General features: G+C 40.0%; 3 protein-coding genes across 6 annotated transcripts; 1 reads left to right on the plus strand and 2 right to left on the minus strand.

The window, feature by feature from the left end:
- Positions 1-842: 842 nt before the first annotated feature.
- LOC117142535 (integrin beta-nu) lies at positions 843-6,040 on the plus strand. 2 transcript variants are annotated; one of them, XM_033306585.1, is made up of 6 exons: positions 843-984; positions 1,048-1,124; positions 1,301-1,487; positions 2,999-3,749; positions 3,808-4,003; positions 4,112-6,040. In XM_033306585.1, exons 1-6 carry the CDS (start codon positions 897-899, stop codon positions 5,210-5,212), a joined length of 2,400 nt encoding a protein of 799 aa, XP_033162476.1. In that variant the 5' UTR covers positions 843-896; the 3' UTR covers positions 5,213-6,040. The 2 variants fall into 2 exon arrangements, with proteins under 2 accessions (XP_033162476.1, XP_033162484.1); XM_033306593.1 differs by lacking the exon at positions 1,301-1,487 and having other exon boundaries at positions 892-984.
- A 138-nt stretch (positions 6,041-6,178) lies between these two features.
- On the minus strand, positions 6,179-19,819 carry LOC117142551 (estradiol 17-beta-dehydrogenase 11). 2 transcript variants are annotated; one of them, XM_033306612.1, is made up of 8 exons: positions 19,624-19,819; positions 10,434-10,587; positions 10,240-10,364; positions 7,949-8,059; positions 7,749-7,874; positions 7,569-7,690; positions 7,363-7,479; positions 6,179-6,499 (listed from the first exon to the last, which is right to left on the minus strand). In XM_033306612.1, the coding sequence occupies exons 1-8, from the start codon at positions 19,633-19,635 to the stop codon at positions 6,265-6,267; spliced, it is 1,002 nt and encodes a 333-aa protein (XP_033162503.1). In that variant the 5' UTR covers positions 19,636-19,819; the 3' UTR covers positions 6,179-6,264. The 2 variants fall into 2 exon arrangements, with proteins under 2 accessions (XP_033162503.1, XP_033162495.1); XM_033306604.1 differs by lacking the exon at positions 19,624-19,819 and adding an exon at positions 17,720-18,278.
- A 47-nt stretch (positions 19,820-19,866) lies between these two features.
- On the minus strand, positions 19,867-22,546 carry LOC117142568 (KH domain-containing, RNA-binding, signal transduction-associated protein 2-like). 2 transcript variants are annotated; one of them, XM_033306636.1, is made up of 6 exons: positions 22,331-22,546; positions 22,152-22,273; positions 21,726-22,090; positions 21,518-21,607; positions 21,345-21,403; positions 19,867-19,929 (listed from the first exon to the last, which is right to left on the minus strand). In XM_033306636.1, exons 1-6 carry the CDS (start codon positions 22,485-22,487, stop codon positions 19,916-19,918), a joined length of 807 nt encoding a protein of 268 aa, XP_033162527.1. In that variant the 5' UTR covers positions 22,488-22,546; the 3' UTR covers positions 19,867-19,915. The 2 variants fall into 2 exon arrangements, with proteins under 2 accessions (XP_033162527.1, XP_033162516.1); XM_033306625.1 differs by lacking the exon at positions 19,867-19,929 and adding an exon at positions 20,769-21,094.
- Between the last annotated feature and the right edge of the window lie 4,831 nt (positions 22,547-27,377).

Here is a 27,377-nt window from a genome sequence, read left to right on the forward strand (position 1 = left end):
AACAGTGTGACCAGGCATTAACTACAAAATATTGTTATTAAGACTTTTATATTAAATTTTATAAATTCTATTTCACGTTTAAGATCATAAAAGCAATCTGAGTAACGTCAAGACTAACATTATGCTTTTACTAACCGTTAGTCCTATTCATTTTCAATAGTGTTATTAAATACAACATTTTTTTCTAAAAGACGAGTTGCAATAAATCCAACAATATAATTTTTTTTTTAAATTTGTATAGTTTTGTTTCTATTTAGCTGTTGGTTTGTTATTGTTTACTTTGGACTCTTTTATATGAATTCGTCTTGGTTTATTTTAGTATTTTCGCTCTCTTACAAGCTCTGACAGCTACAAAACGTATGGCTCCACATATTTAAAGTACACATAAGTAATTTCTTCTCTGCCTCTAAATGGGAGCTGGTTGATTATTTATTTCTAATGGGATGGAATTTTAATGACATCTAGATACAATGTGTATACTGTCTTATTTATGGTTTTGGTTGCGACTAAATATGATATCTTAATAAATAAAGAAATGGATCTCCAAATAAATATATATGTATGTAGTGTTTGGAAAACTAATATTTTTTTTTAAATAAAACATAAGAACGAGCAATGATTTTTTTAATGTATTAAAATGTAGTGAGTGAATGAAATTTGTTTTCATATATTATCTCTTAAAGCTCCCATTTCTTTTTTAAGAGTCCTATTTATTCTAATCATATTATTTTCCCAATAACTTCTTACACTTTTTATCACGCTCACCTGATAAGATACGAGCGGAGCTATCAACGTTTTTCGTACTGAACAAATATTAGTTACGCTTGACTCCTAATGCCGAACGGTCGCTGGCTCCCTTGGCAAAAAAAATATATTAAATTGCACACATTACGAAAATGACGTCACTGCGCGGAAGGGCGTTCTTGTGGATATATTTGCTTTTTCTAATGGCTGAGATCTCCCATTCGGATGCAGATTCAATTGGTTTGTTAGCCGACAGCTTTGCCGTTACATAACGGATTTGTTATCGCCATCTCCCTTACGCAGATGATCAGTGCAGGCACGCGGACAGCTGCGAAAGATGCTTATCCGCTCATCTGGAATGCGCGTGGTGCACGGACAAGGTGAGTGCGAGCGAGATGGCAGGAAAACAAAAACGGTTCCTAGCTGGCAGATTATATACCGAAAAGTAGGCAAGAAATTGACACAACTAGATGAATCGGTAAAAAATTGCAACAACATAGCAACAATGCACTCATCCTTGCGAAGTCATTCATTTTATTATTTGCTTGCATCTCAGAATTACCAAGTGGGATATCGTTGTCTCTCTCGCCGGCAACTACTTAACTACAACTGCAGTGAAACGGATATATACGAGAACCAGCCGGTCCTAGATGTCCTTCAGGATAAGCCCCTAAAGGACTACGAAACCAGGGATCAGGCTGTTCAGGTCACACCCCAGCGGGCATACCTTAAGTTGGTCAAAGGTGTGCTCTCCTTATCTTATCAAATGTGATTCACCGTGTGGCTATGCCCATCTCTTTCCCACCAACACTTTTTTCCTCTATCAAGTGTGTCACTCTTCCATTACCCCCCACTACTTCGTATTTGTTCCACATCATTTTTAAACATTTTGTTTTGTGTCCGTGCTTTGCTTATCAGCACTTGCTGGATGTCACATCTTGTTATTGTTGTACCATTTAGCGTGGGAATGCCTCTCTATCACTCTCTTTCTTTCCCCCTCCCTTTCCAACACTCAAGGGCGTCGCAAGGCCATCAGCCAGGGGGGCGAAAGTAGAATTCATCTTCCAACGCTGGAAACTCTTAGTGAAAGCACCTATCAAACAGCTTATGTATGGGAAGCAGATCGATAGAATTGGAGGCAGATTGACTAGGAGAATAAGAACAGTGGGGGGCAGCTGCCCCCCTCCCCAGCCCTACCCTGGCGACGCCCTTGCCAACACTGTTGAAAGTTCACTGAACCAAAGACAATAGAATAATAATAATCTAATGTCTGACTTAACCCACTTTATAAGTATTGTGATCCCATAACTAGTAGATTATTCATTCGTTGTGGTGTAGATATAAACAAGCAAAACTGAATCATAAGAAAGTGCTTTTGTTGTTTATGGGCATGAATCGATCACGTTTTCTCGAGGGTTAAATAATATTTCAATGAGTGAAACACGATCAATTGCAAAAAACATGCATACATATTTTGGAGCTTTGTACCTAATTTATACATAAATTACTAACTTCTGGGATTAAATCACATAAAACCACAACGTATAATTGTATTATATTATTTTAAGTTGATAACCCGTTTTCGGGACACTTATTTTTAGCATATTGACCCAACTAGCACTTTTATTCCTCAGTCTCCATAATGCATTTGCGTTTATCTCAATTGATATGGTGCTAAGTTGTTTTCATCGAGCCGCATTTTGATGTCTGTCAATAATTTTGATTCTCCAAGAGCTTATTAACCAATTTAACAACCATTAGCATCGCTTGAGTGGAAATCTAGCTAGGTTAAGAAACCCAGTTATTAGCACAAACAGTGGTATAGGGAAGTCGGTTAATTGCACGCTTAAGGATTACAAGGAAGCGCCAAACATTTATCCTGGGTGTGAACTGGCTCAAGTGGTAATCAATGGTTACAAAGCAGTAGCGATGCACAGAGAAAATGAGTTGGCACACAATATTTATTTTCATCTTTAACGAAAAATTATTTATTTATTTTAAATATTAACAGAACTTTCGACGGACATAAAAGTGTGTGCTTTAAAATTTAACACCCTAAAATGCACTCCAATGAATACTTAATATAAGAAGCGATAGTTTTTCTCACTGCGAGACTGAAATGGGTGCAGAATATAAAGCAGACTGGTTTCAGCTTGTGTAGATGTGTCAGCCCATAAAACAGCTCATAAACAAGGTTGCCTTTCAGGTGCATAGTAAAGCGATCTATTACCTTTCATTCCTTTTTGTCTCACAGGAAACACGCAAAGAATCAAGCTGAGCTACAGAACTGCACGCAACAATCCACTCGACTTGTACGTACTGATGGATCTCACCTGGACAATGAGGGATGACAAGGAAACCCTGGAGGAGTTGGGAGCCCAACTGAGTCAGACTCTAAAAAATCTAACAGGGAACTACAGACTGGGATTCGGTTCCTTCGCGGACAAGCCAACTCTGCCCATGATTCTGCCACAGCATAGGGAAAACCCCTGTGCTGCGGAGCGGGCCACGTGTGAACCAACCTATGGATATAGACATCAACTTTCGCTAACCGATGATATACCAGCGTTCACCTCAGCCGTGGCGAACAGCAAAATCACTGGAAACTTGGACAATCTCGAAGGCGGCTTGGACGCTCTGATGCAGGTTATAGTGTGCACCAAGGAAATCGGCTGGAAGGAACAAGCTCGAAAAGTGGTGATCTTAGTGACCGATGGCTTTATGCACTTAGCGGGGGACGGACTTCTAGCAGGTATTATCCAGCGCAATGATAAGCAGTGTCACCTGAATCAAGCAGGTGAGTACACGGGTTCATTGGACTACGACTACCCCTCGCTGGAAGAAATCTATCGGGAGTTGCTTCGTCGCAAGATTAATGTAATCTTTGCTGTCACCGAGGAGGTGGTAAGTAGCTATTGGGAACTCAGTGGCCTAATGAAGGAAATCAGTTACGTGGATATTCTGAGTGCTGATTCCTCTAATATATTGGAACTAATCAAAAAGAGGTAAGTGGGACGGTACTGCTCTTCCTAGACCCTAAATCTCACTAGTTCTACCTTTTAGCTATGAGAGTCTGATTAAACGCACTCAGTTTGCCGATAATAGCCCGGATTTTATTGACATGGCTTACTATACGGATTGCGGTGGTCAGTTTCCCAGCTTACAAAAGCGGAATTACTGCAATAACGTCACTCTGGGCAAGCAGATTGATTTCTACGTGGACGTCACCCTCAAGAAATATCCCGATAATCAGGCTTATGTAAGACAAACAAAATACCAAGTGGAAAACAATAATTTAATTCAAGGATTATCTTTGGGATATATGTTTGCACAGTTCACTTACCACTTCATTCTCTTTCGCTTTCAGACGCACAAAATCCGGGTGGAGGAAACCTCCTTGAGCGAGTTCATGGATTTGGATGTTGAGCTTCAGCGGCCGTGTCCCTGCCAGGAAACTCCAGATCCGGAAAACGAGGAAGGCCGTTTCCTGTGCGATTATAAGGGCTATTTGTACTGCGGAATGTGCGAATGCGACGAGGGGTGGACTGGGACCTATTGCACTTGTCCCACAGATGCCACAAATGTCACCAGCAATGAAGCTCTGCTCCAGAAATGCCGTCAACCGTTTTCGGATAAATCCACTTCCGAATTGGTTTGCTCCAATCACGGGGACTGTGACTGCGGAACTTGCCTGTGTGATCCTGGATATACGGGTCCTTTTTGCGAGTGTCGCGAATGCCTGGACTGCGATGAAAAGCTGGCGGATTGTTTCTGCGGCCAGTGCGTTTGCAAATACGGATGGTCGGGTAGCAAATGCAACTGCAATGGGCATACCGATGCCTGTGTGGGACCCACTGGCGAAATATGCTCGGAAAGAGGCACCTGCCAGTGCGAGGAGTGCCAGTGTGAGGAGCCGTATTTGGGTAAATTCTGTGAAATCGATCCAGAGAAGGACAACAAACTGTGTTTGTTCTATGAGCCCTGTGTCACATGTCTGATCGAGCAAAAACAGGGAATGGGCGTCTGCGAAAACTTGACTGAAATTTGCAGCAGTTTGGATAGACAAGAAACCTATCCATACAACTTTGTCCACGAGCTGGATCCCGAGCAGGATCAATGCTTGGTGCGACTGGTGAACAAGCATGGCATCCAATGTGACAGCTTCTTCGCCTACCAGGTCGTCGACCACTCAAACTTCTTGACCATCCAGGCAGTTGATTGCGAGCCCTCGGATTACGTGGCTCTGGTGGGATATATATCGGTATTTACTCTGCTCATTGGACTCTTGACCATTTTCCTATTTCTGTGGTACATTCGAGCTAAGGATGCTAGGGAATATGCCAAGTTTGAGGAAGATCAGAAGAACAGTGTCCGACAGGAGAATCCCATTTACAGGGATCCAGTGGGAAGATATGAAGTGCCCAAGGCGCTAAGTGTTAAGCATGATGAGAATCCTTTCGCAAGTTAACTTTGAAAAACGTTTTTTAAAATTTATTAGATTGTACTTCAGCCAACCTACGTCTGAATATTTTTTCAATATTTGTTTATGCCCGTTACTCGTAGAGTCATATGATACACTAGATTCGAGTTGAAAAGTATGTAACCGGAAAAAGTAAGCGTTTCCGTTCATATAAAGAGTATATTTTCTTGATCACTATAAATAGCCGAATGAATCTGGCCATGTCCGACCGTCCGTTTTTTTTCTAATTTCGTTCCCAATTTCTGTCGGTATTCAAAAAAATCTCTCCTTCGAATTTTCACTAGATGAGTAATGGATAACTGATAGTCGGGTAACTCGACTATAGCACTCTCTCTCTTGTTTTTAAGCTCTTTTAACTCGAAATTGACGAGTTTACGAAAATATTAATACAAATATAAATTTTAAGTGTTTATTAGAAGTAAGAAGCCCCGTTCTGAAATAACAATCCAATTCCAAGACTGGTAACAACAATAGCACTATTAAGATCAATGTTTTTATATAATATATTTAGAACATAAATTTGTTTTTTATACATCATTTAATAAATTTGTTCAAAAATTCGTGTATATCTAAACTTAATGAAAAAATCTAAAATTTATTACAGCTAAAAAACGAGTAAACGTATAACCAAGTTAGCTTTCAATTTTCGAATTGGACAGCTCCTTTGAGCAAAACGATTTGATTGTATTCATATAAGTACAAAAATAATGGCTTATGACATCGTTTACATTAATCCGCTTGGGGAGGATTGATTAAATTAAATGATGACTACTGGCAATCGGAAATGCAAAACATTACCTTAACTTAAGAGGCATTACAAAAATACAATTCGATTAATTAAGGCTAAACGCTTTCCCCTTCAATCTACTTTAACTAAATGTAATATCACTAGATTCGTAGCTTAGACTAAGTATTGGTTCCTCGCGGCCAAAGCGCCAAAAACACGAAATTCAATTACACATGCTCGTACCTCCACGTTGGAAAAAGAATAATGTGAATACAACAACAGCAGTGGATGGTGTGCTCTTGGTGTTGGGCGCTCAAAGGACTCGCTCCCCCAGCGACGGTGTCCTTTGGATGAGCATCGAGGGTGGCTTCGCCGGCAGAGTAACGCTACTTAGCTCAGCATCCAAAGCGGCGATATCGGCGGCCGTCGACTTGGAACTGGAGTTCAGCGGTACGGCGGGAACGGCTATGGAGCTGGGCAGGCCATGGGGGGAGGCGTCGGGCACCAGTCGCTTCAGCAAGCCACCCACGCAGCCCCAGGGGAAGGTCCTGCGAAAAACAAGGAGGGTGGGTGAGTAAAGGTGGGCCCAGGCAAAGGTAAATATTGTACATTATTTAGGAGAAACACATTAAAGCGAGGCCATTAGGCATGGTAATGTGGACGGGGTGGGCTATGATTTGGGGTTGGGGCTACCTACCCTTCTCTAAGGCTTTTCTCTTGCTCGACTAAAGAAAATATTGGTAACAATCGAAATTTGTTTTGTAAATTTTTACATCTGATTTTATATAATATTTATTTATATCTCAGTGGTAGTTTAAATAAACCCATATGTATTTCAGGCCTAAAAGGAATATTACTTTCATTGCTGACACCTTTTTTTTAAGAGTGTACTGGACGGGAGAGCACTCCTGCTTAGATCTGCATTTTATCTTTATTTCTGATGCGGTAGATGGGGATGTGGTCACGCCTTTAAACCGCGGATTTCCTACATTTTATTGGGAGTGCCACATAAAGTGCACATTAAGGTTTTATTAAACATTGGAATATTACCCATGATACTGCAAAATGTGACATTGGATGGAACAAGTTCTTGTGACTTCAAGTGATTTGCTTTTTAACAAAATACTGTGCAGATGCTGTATTCTTTTTTAATGCTAGTTATTTCCCCTGACAAAAGAGAGCCCATCATTAAATCAACATTAGCTGCAACACCTGCACCCTTTCCCCCTGCCACGTATGGCTTACTTCACCCTCGACAGCGAACACGGCATTAAATAAACTCAAATTAAAATATTCAAGTCAAGCTTTTCCCATTAGGGGCCTACAAGCACCTTACAACCATTATGGCGCCTAATTAAGTGCGGCAAATTATCATTATTAGGCTGGGGCGAAAGTTCGTTTGTTTACATACCACTTGAAGGAGAGGAGGACCTTCAGGAAACCGGGAATGACGGCCAGTTTCTCGTTCTTCCTGATGGCCGCAATGACACGATCGGCCACATCGTTGGGATTCAGTGTGGGTACCCATCTGCAATCATTTACCCAGTCAAAACGTCAGCTCAGGTGGATGGGGGTCGGGATCCGGATCTGGATCGGGATGGTGGCTTTGGTACTCACCTGGCATTCACGTCGTCGAACATGCCAGTGGCCTGGATGAAGAAGGGGCAGATGCAGGTGGTTCGGATGTTCGTATGTCCAAGGACTTCCAGCTCCAGCCTCAAAGCCTCATCAAAGCCAACCTGTAATTATCGGTAACTCAGGAGGGGAATCGCAGGGGCGAAAATAAAGCACACTCACCGCTGCGAATTTACTCGCACAGTAATCGACCAATTTGCTAATGCCCACATGGCCGGCCAGCGAGGCGATCGTGGCAATATGTCCTCGATCATTCTCAATCATTTTGGGCAGAAACGCTTTTGTCGTCTGCAACATTGAAACACCGGCATTAGCATCCACATTCTGGCCACAAAGTGGTTTTATGGACGTCGGCGACTTACCCAAAAGTGTGCCATGACATTCACATTGAACGATCGCTCGATCAGATGGTCAGGTGTATCCAAAAGGTGCAGCCCAGATACAACGCCCGCATTGTTGATCAGCAGAGTGATCTGCAATGTAAACGAAAAGTGGCCAAAGTTGATTTTATTGGAATTAAATCGTTATCTGCCAAAGAATCTGACTGAAATTTGGCAGATTGCTCAACTTCTTGTCATGCCACAAACTCCAAAAGGCCTACAAATAAATACTTTTTTCTCGACTTATGATCTAACTGGTAAACGCCTTAGAGGTGTGCCTAAGATATTCGCTTTGGTTGATTCATAAAGTATTTGATTTACAATCTGCACAAAAAATATATATTTCGAAGGTAGTTTTTCCAAGCCAATCAGGCTTTTCAAGTTTGGACAAGTTTCGTAAGATTCGATCGTCAGTTTTTGAAATCACTTGCCAAAAAGTGAAATCCTTCAAATGGCAGCCAACCGTAATGTCGAGCATGTCAAGGTCTTACTGCGAATAATGTAAGATGCTTGAAAACTTAAATAACAACTATAACTCACTTTGTCCCCCTGAAACCTAGCCGATTACAGCTGGTGGCTAAATAAGTTAACAACAAGTGCACAACAATGATCCCATTCGAGGGCGAGTTCAAGTGCAAGTGGTGTGTGGGGCAGGGGCAGGTCATACATTGCGTATGAGCGATTTCAAATTTGCCCCGCTGTAACCGGGCAAAAACATTTAACGAGGCGTGCATTAAGCAAAAGCAGCAACAACAGCGGCGAGCCATTAAGACAAACAACAACATCGCCAGGCCATTAAAAAATATTAAATGTAATATTTCAGAGGGCTTCGAGCAATAGTAAAACTGAGAAGAAAACAACCACAGATTTGAAAACTAAAAAAGACAGCAAAAAGCAACGCGTCATCTGCATAACGCATGACTTACTAAGCAGTTAAATTTTGTTTTGCTTTTTTGTAGCCACTGCTTTTTATCTCTATTTAGTTTTTCAGACTTTCAGGTTCAGCGATGTTGCCGCCGTAATTATATAACTCGTTCAAAATGATGGCTTTGTTTTTTTTACCTTAAAAGTGTTCTTGCTGCTTGCTTTTATGCTTGAGTTTCTGACATCATTTTAACAACTTTTCTATCGTTTTTCTCCTATAGCCGTAATTTTAGCAAATAATTTGGAGGTTTCGGCAGTTCAGTACACTTTGGAAATTGACCTGGACATGCATGAGAAATATCTTAATGATGGCAATCACCTAAAATTTAAGATTATAAATGGAGAACTCTGGAGACCGTGAATATGGGAAACTTTTATTGGAAGTGATTCAAGGCACCTCCAGCTAGAAATAAACGAAATCAGAGCTAAGCCCACACAAACCTTCTCTCGATTAACATATTCTGTCTCATTACTCTCCCTTTAGTTAATGAACTTCCTCAACCATGACTACTCATCGTGTCTATTAAATGTGAACAAAGTTCTAATTGAAGGAACAAAGGTAGAAACAACAAAACATTTCCATAATTAGCAAGTAAATTGATTAAAATACCACCGCGAAAAGTCGCAAGAGCTTAAGCAAAAATGTGGGGATTACTTTGAATATCGCTCACTTGCATGGCTGCAATGCCTGGAACTGCCCCAGATTGTGATAAATGAGCAGATCGAATGCGAAATGGCAACCAGTTTGTAGGAGACCGGATTGGACTTGGCTTCTGCATTTTTTGCCGCCGTTTGTGTAATGTGCAACAATTTCTCAAGGTTGCCGCAACGATGACGATGCGCTCATGCATACAAATTTTCTCCTCTCCGCCCTGGCTTTGGCTTAAATTTATGACATGAATATGCATAAATGTGTTGCTACGGGGTGTGGCAGCCACTGTTGCAAGTCTTGGATGGTGCCGGCTTACATGTGTTCCGCGCTCCCAAGAAGCAGGCTGGGTTCTGGCCAGCATAAAGGCCATTAAACGCCCCTCAGCAAACAATTATATGACGACTAGTCTGATGCCACATTAGGCGCTCGACTGTAAACAGCAATTACTGGACTTTTATGCTTCAATTCCCGCACGCACCTCCCGCCTTTCGCCCTGGGTTGAGAAATATGGACAATACATTGAATATTCGACAGATAGCACGGACAAAATAAATGTTTCTTTACTCATACGAGTATTGTCGAATATCGAATATGTATTGAATTCCAAAGCCAATTCAAATGAAGTAGTATTTGGAATGGCCAGACAATCAAGTATTGAATTAAAACTCCAACGTTTGTATTATTTCTGCATACTTACATCACCGACTTCGTCTCTGATGACATCGGCTGCCTTGTAGACCTCCTCCTTTTTGGATATATCCACCACATAGCCCTTGCAATAGCCACCCGCCTCTTCGACAATTTGGACGGTTTCCGCAATGCCTGCCAGGAAGGGATTATGATGAAATTATTTGATGACCCTCTTGAACGTCGCGTGATCCAAAGACTCACCCTTCTTGTTGATGTCCCAGATAACGACCTTGGTTCCCATTTTTCCCAGTCTCTCAGCCAGAAGGCGACCAAGTCCGTTGCCACCACCTGTGATCAGTGCAATGTCTGTGTTGAGCTCCTTTTCGGGATAGCCGAAGGCAATGTAGTAAAGATCCTGGAAGCGACGGAAAATTGAATTTAATTAGAGGAGGGCTATCATTAATTTTCAAGCGAAGTTAATTAAATAGTAATTTGGCAAGGGTTCCGTGCAACACTTATGTCTGATATAGTTCATTGGCTTTTTATCGTTGGTGTGTGAGTAATATATGTATCTCATCCTATACATTCCTAATAATTACAAAGGATACGTAAATGAATATATTAGTATTTTTGTATTGTATGCTTGTGATTACTATTATTATATGACATATTTTTAATGAGCAGATATAACTCAGAATAACAAATAATACATAGCAAATTCACCAAAGTTCTTTGAACACGTAGGCAATCTATAATTGTCTAAACAAATATTATACAAAATATGTAAATTTAAAAAACAATACCATAAAATAGCTATCTTTTTTCCTATGCTACGCTATGCAAATGAGTTTGTCGCCTAAGTCTTTTGTTTTCTCGTCTCATTCATTTGCTGTATACACGTATGTCGGCCCACCAAAACCGATACGAGTCACGCGTATGCAAATAGAGACAAATTCAAAGCTTACACAATACCCAAAGGAAGTCCAAACAAAGTGTAAAATTGTAAACAACTTTTGCCACTTGGCATCTGCGTGTTAATAGACCGCAATTTGCTGCCTTGGAAAACCTATTGAAGGCGGCAGTGGGCGAGGCGAGCAGCTCACCCCAATTGCCCCGCAATTAATTGATATATGTAGGTAGTTCAAGAAATTTGCAGCAAAAACGAAAAACTTAATGCGCTCGTTTAGTGTCAATAAGCTGTCAAAATTTATGACCATCGCGCCTCCCTGGCGGCCGAACATAAATTGCTCGAAAGGGAAAGGCGAAACAAAAGATTGAGGCGGCGAACTTAATATTTTACATGTTGCACAGTAGCACTTTCTGCGTTGCACGCGGGAGCATCCCATAAATTTTCATGCCACACGCGAACTTGCCGCCAGCTATTCGCCCCATCCGCTCAGGGCACCTGGTTTTCTGGGATGGTACTTTTGCACCTGAAACTGAACCCGTGTTCGAACCCGGTCCGGCAAGCGTGTCCAATTATTTTGACATTAACAATGTGTCGCAACTTTGTTGCTTTTGATACACTCAAATAATGATGTCGCTACTTATAAATTTGTAGACCTAAACAAAATCTATTTAGCCGATTAATAAATAGTTTTGTATAAAGACAATACTATATTATACATATTTCCATTGTAAAAATGGATAGTATAAGAAAATAAATAAATATTTGATTGAAAGCTGTAGAAGCATAGATTTGTTCATATCATTTAACATGATATCTTTTACAATAATATCACTTGATAAACGTTTAGTTTGTATGGCAAGTAGTGTTTTTTTTAAATATGTCTAAACAAATACAAGAGTAAATGGCTTTCGGTGTATGAAAAGTAAAAACTCCCCTTTATTTCTTTATTGCAAACGTTTTCCTGTCTCCCCGAAAAATGTTATCATAAATTATACAAAAATTAATCAAAGGAAACTTGTTACCGGCGACTTGTGCAGGCTAAAGTCGCTGACAACAATGATGATGGGCTGCTTTTGGCCCTTTTCTTTCCACGCTGCTGCTGTCAGCTCGTTGACAGACATTTTGTCACATAATTCAACAGGCAATGTGCTCTTTTCCCGGCTCAACTCAAATAAGAAGGACAGGAAGCACGCAATTATAATTTATACATAATACGATAATCAACATAATGGGAGCAGCGATTTCTTTTCATGTTGTGATGTGGCATAAGAAGACAAAAGTATGCAAATTGAAATCGAATTAAGTGGACAAGAATGAAAGAGAAAGAGGTGCTCGAGATCACGGAAATTTTTCGAGACTTTTATTCAACAGATGTAAATTTTGCAGACAAGTTTCAAAATTTGGCCGTGTCATTTGAGAATTTGTTAGTCTGCTGAAAATATTTCCCCGACATAAAACCTGCCGAGTCAGCACAGCGTCCATTCAGGTGGGTTTATTGGTCCCGCAGCATTTGACGCTAGTTTTTGTCTGTCTTCTGATTTTCTGGTGATTGTCAAGGTTCAACGCTTCGACCTTTGTAACACACGGAAGGCCACAGATCGGATTGATCTTGGATGAACTGATTTTTATTTGATTTACCTGGTAGGAAATTTTTTAAAGGTCTTTGCCGTTTGAAACTAATTAATGGTTATTTTATTTGTAACGGAAGCCTGTACATTATGGGCTTAGAAATCATACAAGTTAATTATGAATGCAATTAAAAGTAAAGCCACTATAAAGAGCGAAAAATAATTAACGTTTGAAGGTTAGATTTTTGAATTCTGTATTTTGATTTTCAATTCATTATTTTCAGATCCTTGCAGTTTCGATGGCGAACAAATCACTGCTTTGATTTTTAAAGGTGTGAAGAGTTCCCAAGTCGCTGCAACCAACACAACAAGTACTAGCAATCCGATCTCCAGTCATAATTGACCCCAGTTGCACAAATGGAAAAATGTTTAGCTCATTAGAGCTATTTAAACATTAATTAACACGATCTTCCCCCTTCATTGGCTCCGTTAAATAGCTTTGGAGTTCTCTCATGTCTGGGGATTGCGAAAATCTTGCATAATATATGCAAACTAAATGCCAAACGTACGATCTCCGGATCTGAGGCTCCTTTCGCGCGCAGACTTCTAAGGCGCTAAGCCGGCTGGGCTGTTTCCATTCCCGCCATCATATTACCATCATCATTTGTGGTAGCTTTGCTCTTAGCCAGTAATCAAATGTTTGCAGACAAAAGCAAATGGACAAACTTGTTTCGCTCTCTCAGTTTTTTCGGTACCAAGACAATTGCGAAAATATCAACAAGCCAAGTCGCCGATGTCTGGCTAACATGGTTAAGGTGGTTAACGTGGTTCTAGAGCCAGCCGAAAGTGAAACCGAATACCACAAGCTAGCGGCCTCTTGCCCAACCCCAAAAGCTTGATATCGAACACAGTCGCACCTGCTGTCGGCCAAATTGGCTCAAAATGTGCCCACTTGTTGAGAGTCGGGCGAAAAACTCAAAGTGGCTTTGAGTGCACTTTGCGCGAATGAGCCAAAACAAAAGACTTAAGGCACGAACTTGCCACAAAACATTGTAAGCGCCAATGCAATGTTGCCAATGCACAAACACTTGGCAGACGTCGACTGCCAGACCGCCTCTTTGCCCTTCCCCTCTCTGAGCCCCCCTCCGAATGACCTTCTTTGCCGAATCGCTTTAAAACAAGACACCGACAGTTGCAATAAAAATAAAAAAGCAACAGCAGCAACATTAGGCGCATCGAAGATTCGGTTTGCTTAACCTATAATACCCTACGAATTGTCAAATACAAATTTTAAGAGTTTATTTTAGTCAATAAGATTGTAAAATAATACTTGAAATGGTATTAAGGTGTAAGATATACATACATCAATTATCTTCCTAAAAAGGATTTGAGGGATAGAATAGACACTTACATTTTTGCGATTCGTCTAAAACTTTAGGTTCTTTTATATTAAAAATCCCCCCATTATATATAACAAACAAAAAACAATTTACATATTTAAAAATTTAATTAAAAAAACTCATTTTAATAATTTTACAGAGACCTAATTTATTTAGCAAAACAATAAAGTGCGATACCCCCTGAAAAGTGCAAAGGCATCAGAAAATAATAATAAACCTGAAATTGAACCCCTCCGACAACAAACGCAGCAAACACAGCAACGTTAAGCTTTAGCATTGTGTATTGCATTTGAATCGAGTAGTCTGCACTCCCCGCCCCCCTCTTATACACTTGAAAGTTTCCAGCCTGCCTGACCAATTGGCCAATGATTTTGCACTTTAAGTTTTGTTTGCTCATGTCTGGCTTCTCATCGTTGTTTTGCTTCTTTGCGCTTTTTGCTGATTTTATATGGCTGTCATCGGTTGACGGCACGGCCTTCAATGGCGATATTCATTTATAGATTTGTGAAAAATTAGCATCATAATAAAGGTTTCTAGCAGTGTATTTGACTAAGAGGCACGCGCTCATAGATCGCACAATCGAGTTCTATGCGATCTCGGCTACTGCCACCTGTGGATTGAGTGGCTGCGTTGTAATTTGTCTGCAAAAGCGGATATTTGCCAAGCCGAGCTCAGCTGCAACGGATATGTCGAGTGATTAGCTCGAAGCACATTTATTTTGAGACAGGGGAACTTGCAGTGTCATTTTCAGTTCTGTGAAAATTAAAGCTATTTCGGGTAGTCAGCATTTTGTATTGGTATTTGGTATTGTAAAAGTACCAATACCATAAAAGTATAAAAGATACGACTAAAATAATATGGACACACAGACATCGAATATACAAGATTATAAAACTTGTTTATTTAATTTGATATTTTCAAAATTATAGCTATTCAAAGAACGTTAAATTGGATTTCAATTTGTAAAAGTTCGTTCTCAAGGCAGTTAATGAAAATATTTTGCTTCCTCAAATAATTTTAAGTGCTTGCTTGCCACAACTTGAGGTTGTTTTTACGATGATGTACGATGGCCAGCCAGACAGTTTCTTTTCTGTTTCTTGTCATGAGTACATATTACATCCCCCGCCCAGTAACCCATTTTTCAGGCTGACACACACACTGGCAGCGTAAATCAGTCGAAAGCACAAGGCCGCATGCGGGTTATGAACCTGCAACCGGCCCGATCTCTAAGCCAACAAACGACTTGCGGCTTGCACGGCTTGCGAAGAGGCGATCTAACCCATCCAGTAGTAAGATATTGTGTTTAGCTATTTGCCTTTTGGGGGGCCGCAAACACTTTCGGTTTCAATTGCGTTTGCGTTTGCGTTTGCAACGCACACACAAGAGCCAACGAGTGCCCGCGAAATTGCGGTGGCTGTTGTTGTTACCACAAATACAATGCGATGTGTGTGGATGGATGTGTGGGTCTTGCGGCTAGCTAATAAAACAGGCTCTCCAAGTGGCCAGCACCGCCACCACGGACCGGCAAAATGCAAAAGTTGAACTAGGTCAACAAGCCAAACGCTGCCGCGCAGTTGACAGCGACTTCGGCAGCGCGCAGTAACTCAGCTGAATTGACTCTCATTACATGCGCCGCCGGCACTCGGAGAAATATGCTCCGAATTGGTCGGGAGACATTTTCATTCTTATTGGCCACAGATTCAAGAATACAAATATTGCTAGATGTAAACGTGTATTTGGAACGGAGCTCAACTAACCATTCCCAAATGTATGAAACATTAAAAATGTTGTGTGGTGTGAAGCTCTTGGATGATAAACATATGGAAAATAATTCCAAAAATAATTAACATATCAGAAACTATATTAACATAATTTAAAGTAAATTTATAACTGTGTAACAGAGCCCACATAAGTTCTCCTCCCATCCAAGATCCGACTTGTAGGTGGAACTTCCAGCGCAAGTTTGTTGCCCAAGTCTTTTGTTAAATGCATGCCAGCAATGCATTGACATAAATCGGGCTAATAATACTCCACGGGTCCGTCCCCCCAGTAACCGATTGTTAATTCAATCACAGCAACCGGCGTGCAGTTTGCACATCTGCCAACTATCGTTGAGGAGCAAGTCAAGCGGATAGCGTTTAGAATCATCATTTAAGCGTTTACCAAATCCGTGAATTAACATGCAAATTCATTTGACTTTCTGAGTCGCTGGTTTTGCATTCGGCATGCTAGTGTCAACAGTTTCGAATCGTCTCTAATTTTATGGCCCGCTCCCATGCAGCTGAGGAATACCCATGGAAGTGGCTGTTGTGCCACACATATATCACGATCATATCTCACTAACCCCTGGCTACAAAAGGTTTTTACCTTTTTTGCGGTAAAGTGAAAATATAATTACCGCAAACCAAGGCTTGCGTAATAAAATTGAAATTGCTTTCATTGTCTTTTATTTTTGGTTATTTAAAAGCCACTTAGCGTGTCAGAGTGTTAGTTTGAGCCCGATACGGGTCTGGGCCCCATTTTCAAATTTCCAGCGATCTTTGGCGCCTATGAGCTGATTCATTGACTCTATGGGCCTAATGGTTGTAGTTCTCAGAGTTTGTACTCTCACTCAACTGGTAAATCAATTAGATATGTGACCAATCAAGCATTTAAAATTGGGATTATTATCATTTCAGCTAGGTTTTTAATAATTATAGTTTCTGGCAACGCAAATTCAAGTAACGAATAATTTCTATTTTCCAAATATCGAGTTTGAGTAATTAATATTTTTGTGCAACCGTCTAGCTCATGTTCATATTATCCGAGGCTAGTTTATGGCCTTGATTAAACATGGACATGATAACTCAATTCCTAACTGGTTCCGGCCATCCAATCCCCTCTCTTCCCGATGGCATCTCGATGCCAAATTCGCAAGTCAAAATAAATTATCGTTCACAGGCTGCTTTACATCATCTCGGGCAGTCCCTAAATCACCAGAACCCCTCCCTCGGGTCCACAGATACGATCTGAAAACCCGTCTGCGCTGGATCTCAATGCCTTAAATCTCTTTCACGGTTCCAATTAAACGCCACACGTGCTGCCATCGGCAATGCCCATTACCTTTGGCCATATATCACACACACATCACATCCTTTCCGCTGCTAATTAAATACGTTAATCGCTGCGCTCGTTATTTTGGCCAGACTGTCTGAATTCTCTGCTATATTCTCCCAAAAACTTTGACACATTTGGCCGAGTGCCGAAGGTGAAATGCGCTTACTAAATCGCACAATGATGCTAATCAAGCGCAAAGGCAGCGCGAAGGTAAATTATTCTTCGAGCTGAGGAAGCAAATGAGTCTCAACAATCGCCCAACCGTTTTTATTAAACTGCTTTAAACAAAAGTGAGAAGGTCTCGGGCATGCAGCACTTCGAGCGACAATACGGTCTTTCATTTGATCGCTCAGAAATTAGGAACCTTTTGTTTATGGGTTTTTTTATTTGCTGATAATTAAAGCTGACGCAAATTTTGGCTTTGCTTAATTAAATCAAAACGCTAGGAAGGTCAAAGGCAGCTTTTTATTGAATTCTCCGTTTGGAGAGCTGTGATATCTTTTTGAATCTGACTTTTGAGTGTTACATCACTTGTTCATTCTATCAGTTAATTTCTTGACTAAGTTAACTTGCCTGCAGGATGTATCCAATGCAGCAGATGATGAACCAGGCCACGTCCGCAAAGGCATCCCAGGTATTCCACAGGACTTGACGCCAGCCATCGGCAGCAGGAGCGACTGCCTCCTTTTTAGGGTGGACCACTCCATTGGCATTGGGGTGGGCGTGTCCGTTGGCCAGGATCTGCGCATTCTCGGCGGACAGCTCGTTGTTGTTTTTCTCCATTTCGGCACAGACTGTCACTGGATTTGCTCGATTCGAATTGGATCTGTTTAGATTTCGGGTAGTTGGGTTAATCACACTTCGCTAAGACACAGGTTTTCGTTTCAATTAGCTTTCGATTTATGTAATTTCGCGCAGTTTTTGCCCGTTCATTTAAATGCAGACGAAACACAACCGCAAGCAGCAGACGCGCTATATTAATTTGGTTTTGTTTTGAGTTTGTTTTTTGTTTGCTTATTCCGTATATAGTTTGGATCTGGGGACTTTGCCTGATTTCGTCGGATTTTTCCGCACTGCACGTCCGCTCTCGTGAGCGTAGCAAACGAATTTGAACGTTGTGGGCTCGAAAGGAATGAATTTCGACTTCTTATTTTGGCGCGCTATTGGATATATAGCCGGCGTCGACGTCGACTGCGCTGCTTACCGCTCGCCGCTCGGCCGAAGCCGCGCTTGTGACGTCATCGCGCTTGAGCCGCAGCTTCGGCTGGGATTATCGTAGTTAACAATACTTTTCTTATTTTTGTTTTGCTCGCGGCTCGGTTCTTATGCTGCTTTCGGCTGCGCTTCGCTTTTGGCTATTTATTTCCCCTTTGCTTTGTGTAATTATTTAAAATAATCAAGACTTATGCTGCTATGTATTTTTCATAAATTTATCACGCGGCGCATTAGAGGGTCGGCGTGAACAGGGCTAATTAGCGTTATGAAACACGAAAGATAAGTTGCACTGCTTGGGTGATGCATTTTCGAATTGTTTTTAAGAGTTTAGCTGGGGTGAGTATACCTTCGAGGCCCTTTCAACACGCATATTTGTTATAAAGACTGAGTAAAAGTGCATTAGCACCTTAAATCGTTAACACCTCCCACGTGGCTCATTCATTTAGTGAAATGACCTACGCTTACTAATTGCTAATTCGAATTTATGTGTTTGCATATTACTTGCAATAAAGGAACTGTGTGCATATGACTTATTTTGATTCCAAACAGCGAAATGTGAACTTCGCAATTCTTGGATGAGGAAAAAAGGTAAAAAAGGTAATTGTACAAGAAATGCACGCATTTTATAAGCAATAATCATTTTGAATTTTTTTTTAAACTCGTATGCAAGTTTCGCAGTAACTCATCACCAAGCCGTTACTTTCCTCTCAAAAGCCGACATATTTTAGTGTACATTATTTGTGCCTCGGATGAAAGTCGACTGCCCGTAAATTTGGTTAAATGCACTTTTGGCCAACTTATATCCTCTTCCTTCTTGTCGACATCGCAATGCACTTCGGCTCTCTTTCCTGCTCATTCCTTGTATTCCTTTCCCCTTCTTTTGCGCACACATACTCGTACAAAGCTACCAAGTTCGAGAGTTGGTCTCTTGCTGTTTTCTCATTAAAAACAGGTTATGTTAATCGCATGAAATGGTGTATGGCTGGCCGTTCTTAAAGATTTCGTCACATCTTCGGATTGCATAATAGGCAAGTTTTAGTTATTTGACTTGATATCGTTTGTTTTGTATGCGTGCGTTTTTAGACTTCGATTTGCATTTTGAGCAAGAAGTCTTGCGGGTCAAGAAACTGATAAAAATGTTTAAGGCCATTTGCGGAATTATGCGAGCACTTTTGGGCACAGAAATAATAAGAAATTCTTTCACTTTCTATGCCTATATTAAACATACTTAACTCCACTTGTTCACCGCTGGGTTTTATTACCTGCAAATACATGTGCGTACATATATAATATATAATTTGACTTTCAGGTCAACCGGCACGAACTGAATCGATTAATTCCCAACAAATGCAAATTCATGTACTGGACCTGCCAGCATTCTTCTATGTCCGTCTAGTTTTGTTTCGTCCGTATATTTATATTTTTTTACTGCTTTTCGCGACGATTTTTGACACTTCTGACGCAGGCGCAGTGAGAGAAAAAATGCGGATGAAAGGGACTGGAGGGAATGTTGAAAAGGCGCGAACTCAGCTGTTCCTTTGGGCTTCTGAGGTTTCAGTGGTTGTTTTCTGGAGAGAGAAATTTAGAGAGTGGCAGTCTAGACTTTGGTAATCAGAGTTGCCTGGTGGTTTCAAAAAACACAGTCGTTACTATTTAAACTGAACAAACCTATAGTACCCGTTACTCAGCAAGAGTGAATGCGAAATTTCATCATTTTTCTGGGATTTGGATATTGGGAAATAAAATGAGAAAAAAATAAAATTTTTTTCAAAAGTGTATGCTTTTTTTTGGCGAATGTATAAAAATTTACAGGACTATTTCAATTAAGAAAAAACACCAAAAATTCTTCAACGATGTTGGCGTGGCAGATATGGGCGGTTTGTTGGCCTTTGAGTGGGCGTGGCAACCTTCTAGCTTTTCTAGTTCCTGAGATCTCGACGTGCATACGGACAGAAGGCAGACGGACGGATGTGGCTAGATCTACTCGGCTATTGATCCTGAATAATATGGTCGGAGACGAATCTTATAAACCCTCTTAACGGGTATAAAAACGAATACTTTGCTTAAAAACCTGAAATATTTTAGTTATGCAAACTCTGTTTATTTAATGTTCTTTCGTGTTCATTTATAAAATTATAATGGTTTATTAAATTATTTTTAAAAGCCCTTAAATGTCTTGATGCGATCTTCACGTCGCTTCATTTAATAAAAGGATGTGATAAGTTCGTAAAGTTTTATGTTATTACCAATTTTTTTTTAGATATATAACTGTATATATAACTGTTTATTTAGGTAATTCATATATTGATTGTAAATCGGGCATAGTTAGATCGGATTGAATTTATAAAATATTCAATGAGTTTTATTTTATTAGTTTTTTAAGTTATAATAGAAGATTACAAACGCAGGATATCATAATTTAAACATAATAGGCATGCCAACAGCTCAACATAATTAAGCAAATAAATAATTAAGATTAATATTGTTTGTAGGAATTGATAGCGCAAGTGCGGTTTTTATAAATGTTAATGTTTATTCATTTTGAAAGCTGCTTCCATCTTGTTTAAAGTATTTTCAATGTGCTCCCATCATGGATTTTATAACGTAAGTCCGTTTACAAGAATTGGGGCTTATAGTTCTTGATGGGCGGTTCGCTCATAAATTTCATGTCAGTAAGATACGGATATGGACGTTTATATGCCACTGCGTTTTCCGGTATTATTAATGGAAGTGCTATAAAATTGGTTGATTATTATTAGTAGTAATTTATGCGTGTATGTAATTACTATAAAGAAGTTAATCGTTGTATAATATTATAATATTAGTCATTCTAGTGTATTATATAGTTTGATCTGAGATCTTGCTCATTCACTGTTATCAGTTAATACTCGATAATAATCGTATCTAAATCCCAAGTTCCCGTCAAAGATGCATCCCATAAAACAATCTTATGTAATGGACCCTACCACTACCAAATACTTACGTTTCCTGTACTCATAGCTCGTAGACGGATGACTGGGGGGCATAAGATGTTCGCCGACTCTATAAAGATCAAAATGTTAGTTGCTGGCTCAACGCAAGTTGGGTAGGATTCTAAGAACAAGGAACTGGTGGGGTCATTAAATGATACAAAATAATACTTCACAAGTAACTTACTCGGGTGGATTTCCCGCAACTCGCTTAATCGGGTTGATGTACGTGAGAGCCCCATTGCTGTTGCCTCCCAACTTCTTGTCGAGGACAGATCTGCAAAATAACAATAGATTTTTACTTCTTGCCCAATATCAAGCCTTTGTATACCACATGCTCAACTCGCTTGTCAAGTAAGTCAAGTTACATCGGTATGCAGAGGGATCCCCATTACCTGTAGACCTCCAGGTAGAGTCCGTTACTGTTCTTGGCCGACTCGGGATCCATTTCCTTCAGCTCGCGCAGCTGCTCGTGCGAAACGGCGTCGTTCTTGTCTGGAATAAGATACTTACGGATCTCGGCCAGGGCGTAGGCTATGCGGGCATAGCACTCCGCCGGAGTGGCCACCGTGTTGACCTCCAGTAAGAGATTCTTCTGAAGATGGGCATATCTCGGGTCACCTGTGCTGCGCAACTGCTCCTCTTTGTTACGATCGCGCATCGAACCGCGACCCTTGATGGCAATCTTGCACCGGGTCTCCTCCTGAAGGCGACGCAACGAGTTCCCCTTGGGCCCCAGGATCTTGCCAATGAAGTTGAACTGCGCAAGGGTAAGGATTCATTTTGCGGACGGAGGGGACAGCTAATTGTACAAAACCCACCTTGGGATACTGATTAACGGGCACAAAGACCTTTTGGGTAATCTTCATCGGCTTTTGGTTGTACACTTCTGCGTATAACTCCTTGCCGGGAATACGACCAGTGCCGTAGACACGGTCTACAGCTGCAATGTGGGATTAGTACCATTAAAATACCCTGTAAAGGGCCGAATTTATTTTACCCTCGGCGATTAGCAGTGCGCAAAGTGGAAACTCCGCGGACAATCGCTTCCGCTCCTCGTCCAAATCGGCGAGAAACTTTTGGGCCACCTTGTTCAGACGCGGCTTGTGGTCGTAGGTAGGTGGCTCTTTCTCAGTTAACTCGCTTGAGGTTTCCATTTTTATCGTAACAATCTTTACCAAAAAATCACAATTAAAATTGATGTAGACTGAATAACGCTTTGTATATCACTGAACTAAAATGGTGGCAGACCTGCCAACCATTTGAAGTTTTGAGGCATCTTTTTCAGTGCTATAGTGATTGTTTAAATGTCGGGTATCCCATTATGTGCAGAAAACTGAACACCACCATGGTCTCTGGTACACTTAGGCTACTTACCCATCAGATTAAAAACAAGAATGCTATAGTCGAGATTCTCCAGTTTCTTCCAAAACGAGATATTTTAATATATATTTATCGGTAGAAATTGGAAACAAAATAATAAAATGAAAAATTAGATATTGTGATGTGGGCGTGTCAGTTTTAGGCGCTTTGTGGGCGTTAGAGTTAGAGCATGGGACACGGTTCAACAAACTTGCGCTGCGTCTATGTCTCTAGAATCTGTGTTCCTAATCGTTATCGTTACCTTCTATCTTTTATAGTTCCTGGCATCTCAGCGTTCATACGGACGGACAGACATCGATTCTGAAGAATATATACATATACTTTATATGGTCGGGAACGCTTTCTTCTGTCTGTTACATACTTTTTAACGAATCTAGTATACTCTTCTACTCTGCGAGTAACGGGTATAATAAGCGTTAGGCGTTAACAGGAACTCACAATGAAATTTGACGTTTCTAATCAGTAATATTAGCCATTAAAGATATGTCTAATTCTTTCTCCGGAAGACAAACTCCGCACATACCCAGCTTAATCAGTGCGATAGTAGCTTCAACAACACTACGCCACCAAAATAAAATATTTCCCTTTTCCTAATCGCATCTCCACAATTTATCGCTTGCCAATTTCCGCCATAATTAAACCCAAAACAACAATTTTCTATTTGTTCTGTGCCATCAAAAGCGAGCAGGTCTGCGCGCATGTTTTCGACTTTTTCGAGATTTCAACCTCGTGCCCTGTTGACCGAAAGCGAAATATAAGCTGCACTCTGGCCAAATCCGAGTCCGCGTCCAAGCTGAAACACACAGAGATTGTGTTGGCCAAAAGAACCCCGTGATAGAGTCAGACAATCGCCAATGAATCAACAGGTAGCCTTCGCGAAAAACCCGTTAGAACCAGCACAAAGGTGAGTCTTGAAAGCCAAGCGCCAATCTGAACGTTAACCTATTTTACTTCCTATCAGAATTCTGGTTTTAGCATCTGACTTCCGGTTAGTGTTTCGTAATGACCGAAAACGAACGTGTTTTGTGCCATGTGTTATCCGATGACTTGGACATTATGCTGTTCACATTTCCTATGCCGGCGATGATGGCCCATTTGGCCAGAACAGCCTAAGCCTCGCTTGTTATTATTAATTATGATTTATCTGACTACAATAAGGAGCACGATAATTATTGGCTAAAAATCATATGGCGTCAAGGTCATCGATTGGCTACCGTAAACAATTTTTTTTGAGTCTTGGGAATCTCATTTGTGTGGTGCTAATTGCGCTTCGCCTTCTGAAGTATTTGATATTTCTTGGTTATTTGCAAATTTGAAATGCTTCAGGGGATTCTCGTTAAGAATATCGGGCTTTTTTAGTTCTTAGTTCCCGCGAATTGCGTTGCAGATCTTGTAGAATTTTGTGGATTTGGGGACTCAATAATACCGGTTCTATTGTTTGAGGAACTAATGTTCGTTAAAGTATATTAAATATACTTATGTAAAGTTAATTTTTAACGATCAACATCAGTTCACTTTGAACGTTTAAGCCTACCAAATTACATTCGTTTGCAGCTGCAGTTATAAACTATTTGCAATTAGCTAACACTATTTAGTTAACAAGCTTATATTATTATTCTCAGTTTATATATTCTTACTAGCATAGTAAGTGAGTCATAAGAATTAATATGTTAACGACTATATGTTAATTACTACGTCAAAACTAGCATGCGTTTAAACTGTTTTTCGGAATATTAATGTCGATTTGACATAAACTTTTAACATATGAGAAAACAAATCTCGACGAGTCTGTTAACCATTGATCTGCCACACAGTAAATCATAATTTTTTTCTTCCAATAAAGTGCTATTTGTAAACCTGACCAACAACTTCCGACTTCATAGAGCAACATTCCCAAAGCCCGCCGAAGAAAAAGCCAAATGAAGCCGAAATGACATTGAATTTTGATTATATTGTCTCTGTCTTTGATTTCAATTAACATAAATGCTCTAAAGTCTTATCGTGAACATCTGTCATGCCTGAAACCTATGTAAGATGTTGTAAGAAAATTGATGGTATGGTATTGATTCAATATAGTAACAGATGTACGAAGTAAGACAGATCTTAACCCAATCAAAGTATAGTAGGCGGATTGAAACACTAATAAATTTCGCCAAAACTTTATTTATAAACCGGACAAGGTAGCCTTTGCCAAAAATAGAAGAAACTTTATTTTTACTTGAATTAGTAAATAAATCACAAGTAAAGAGGCCAAACATCCGAAAAAATATGACCAACGTCGGTTAAAGTTGGTCAGAAGGTCGATCCGCGGAGTCGTTGATTTGAGGAGAGCAACCTCTAAAAAATCCAGAGATACTTTGCTGAAGTGCACACGTTCGAATTAAACGGCTTGGTATAAGTTGAGATAGTTTGCATTTTATTGTTTTGGTTTTTATGACCGCTGTCTGTCGTTTGATTGTCCACAGAAAACCCGTTTCGTTCTAGACGAATTCACAGATTGCTGCTAAAGCCAGCTTCACTAGCTCTTAGTTTTTCACCGAAAATAGAACACTCTCGATAGGATTGGATTCTATGCTGCTATGCGTATGTTTATCTCGTTGATTACCACAAGGTCTCCAATCGGGCTTGAAGCCGTCTTAACTGTTTATTTTAGCCGCTTCTCGCATTTGTTTGTTTCAAATTTTAGCACAACTTGCGGGAGTCATTTGCACAAGTCAAGGTCGCCTTCTCAGATAAATGCCAGATCTCACAACTTTGAATATAATATTCTTTTAGGTTCCATTCGACTCGTTAAAAAGAAGCTAGATGATATTTAAAGATGGATTTTACCATCTACCATGATAAATTTTACTTCGTACCGAAAATAAAATACAAGAATGGTAGCTTAAGATACTTGATTGATTTGTTTTTACATTTTATAAGTAACCTACACATTTGTATGCACTTTTACTTAATACCGCAAGAGCAAAATCCGTATACAGAGGTGGTCAAAAGTATTTTCACAACGCACAATATTTGCAAACTTCAACTTCTTTTTGTTATATTTCTTCTTGTTGTTGTCCGATTTGCCTGAAATAGTTCTTATCGCTTAGCTTGATCTATGCAGAAGGTAGTCGAAAAGAAATACGAAAGATAACGGTTCATAGTACAAAGCTTAAAGCAAAAGAAAATATGCATGCAAGTTGTCAATAGTATTTTCACATGTTTATTGCGCTTCAAAAGTATTTTCACTCAACTTAATTTAGTAAATTTCAGCTTAACATCTAATTTCAACATAAGAATTTCTTTATTTTATATAAATACAATACTAATATTTTGTAACACCACCTTTGGCATCAATAACTGCTTGAAGTCTTTTTGGTATTGACCTTACCAAAGTTTGTGCAAATTCTAATGTCAATTTGGACCAAATCTCCGCTATTTCAATAATGGCTCCCTCTCGTTTTCTATTTTTATCAATAGTTCGTTGGTTTTTAATAAAAGCCCAAACGTTTTCAATGATATTAAGGTCTGGGCTTTGGGGGGCCACGGAAGAACCGCCAGATTAAGGTCGTTTAAAAATTTTGTTGGTATCCTACCCTTATGGCATGGAGCATTGTCCTGCTGAAGAATCCATTCAGTAGTTGGAAAAAGTCTATTTCCAGACGTAAAAGCATGGTTGTTTAAGATAAGAAGGTATCCGTTCTGATTTAAAGTTCCTTCTATCGGTACCAAGTCTCCGAATCCATAATAGGAAAGACATCCCCAAAACATGACTGTGCCCCCACCAAATCTATTGGTTGGCTGGGCTGCCAAATGCTTTTGATTATTGTTCAAATGCATAAAATGCTTGCTGTATGACCCCTGGTACTGAAATGCAGACTCATCAGTCCATAAAATATTAAACCAAAAGTCAAGAGGCTTCTTAACATATTCCAACGCAAATCGAAGACGTTTTGTTTTGTTGGTTGGTGTGATCTCAATCGTTTTGCGAACAACGTATGTCTTAAAATCAGCTTCTTTTAGCCTGCGACGAATTGTAGAACTACTAACTTGTTTGCCAATTGTATTTTTTGATTCTAAGGCAATTTTTACCGGACTGGCACTAAGATTCTTCGCCACAACTCCAAGTATTTGCCTGCATTGCCTTTGGTCCAGCACAGGTTTTCGGCCTGATCTTTTTTTATTTTTTAATGTGCCAACTGTATCAAACTTTTTTATTAAGTAGTAGACAGTTCTACGCGAAATTTGATATATTTCAGCTATTTTGGCCGCAGGTGTACCGGCTTTAAACCTAGCAACAATACCAGCCCGCGCCTCAACTGTTAACTCTTTTGTTTTGGGCATTTTAACTGTAATAGGAAAATGATTAAATCTAATTTTTATTCAATAATTTAAATGTATTTAAGCAAACAAACCGGCACTTGTCACTCTAAACCAATCACTGAGGAAGAAATTGCGTTGTGAAAATAATTGTGATGCGACGAAACCGTGTGCAAATACTTCTGACAACTGATAAAGATCTCTTCATTTGCCTCTTCCTTGCGCATAGGAACAGTTATTTTTTCAATTCTTCTTTCATCTGACTCTGCATAGGTTTGAATTTGCAAAAGCAAAAGCTTTTTTGCATTTCACCTCCCCCCACTTGCTGCACAAGCAACTGTTTGTGACCCATGCACAAAAAT

Source organism: Drosophila mauritiana, chromosome 2L (assembly GCF_004382145.1).
Source record: "Drosophila mauritiana strain mau12 chromosome 2L, ASM438214v1, whole genome shotgun sequence".
Classification (NCBI taxonomy): Eukaryota; Metazoa; Arthropoda; class Insecta; order Diptera; family Drosophilidae; genus Drosophila; species Drosophila mauritiana.

Bases quoted from the DNA above. Each gene is read 5' to 3' on its own strand.
- LOC117142535 (XM_033306585.1), top strand. From the start codon at position 897: ATGACGTCACTGCGCGGAAGGGCGTTCTTGTGGATATATTTGCTTTTT. The intron at 985-1,047 runs GTTTGTTAGCCG...TCCCTTACGCAG, and splicing joins TTCGGATGCAGATTCAATTG to ATGATCAGTGCAGGCACGCG. The intron at 1,125-1,300 runs GTGAGTGCGAGC...CTTGCATCTCAG, and splicing joins GCGCGTGGTGCACGGACAAG to AATTACCAAGTGGGATATCG.
- LOC117142551 (XM_033306604.1), bottom strand. From the start codon at position 17,929: ATGGAGAAAAACAACAACGAGCTGTCCGCCGAGAATGCGCAGATCCTG. The intron at 7,691-7,748 runs GTGAGTGTGCTT...CGATAATTACAG, and splicing joins GTGCGAGTAAATTCGCAGCG to GTTGGCTTTGATGAGGCTTT. The intron at 6,500-7,362 runs GTATGTAAACAA...TGTTTTTCGCAG, and splicing joins GTCCTCCTCTCCTTCAAGTG to GACCTTCCCCTGGGGCTGCG.
- LOC117142568 (XM_033306625.1), bottom strand. From the start codon at position 22,487: ATGGAAACCTCAAGCGAGTTAACTGAGAAAGAGCCACCTACCTACGAC. The intron at 22,274-22,330 runs GTAAAATAAATT...CCCACATTGCAG, and splicing joins CGCACTGCTAATCGCCGAGG to CTGTAGACCGTGTCTACGGC. The intron at 22,091-22,151 runs GTGGGTTTTGTA...ACCCTTGCGCAG, and splicing joins CCGTTAATCAGTATCCCAAG to TTCAACTTCATTGGCAAGAT.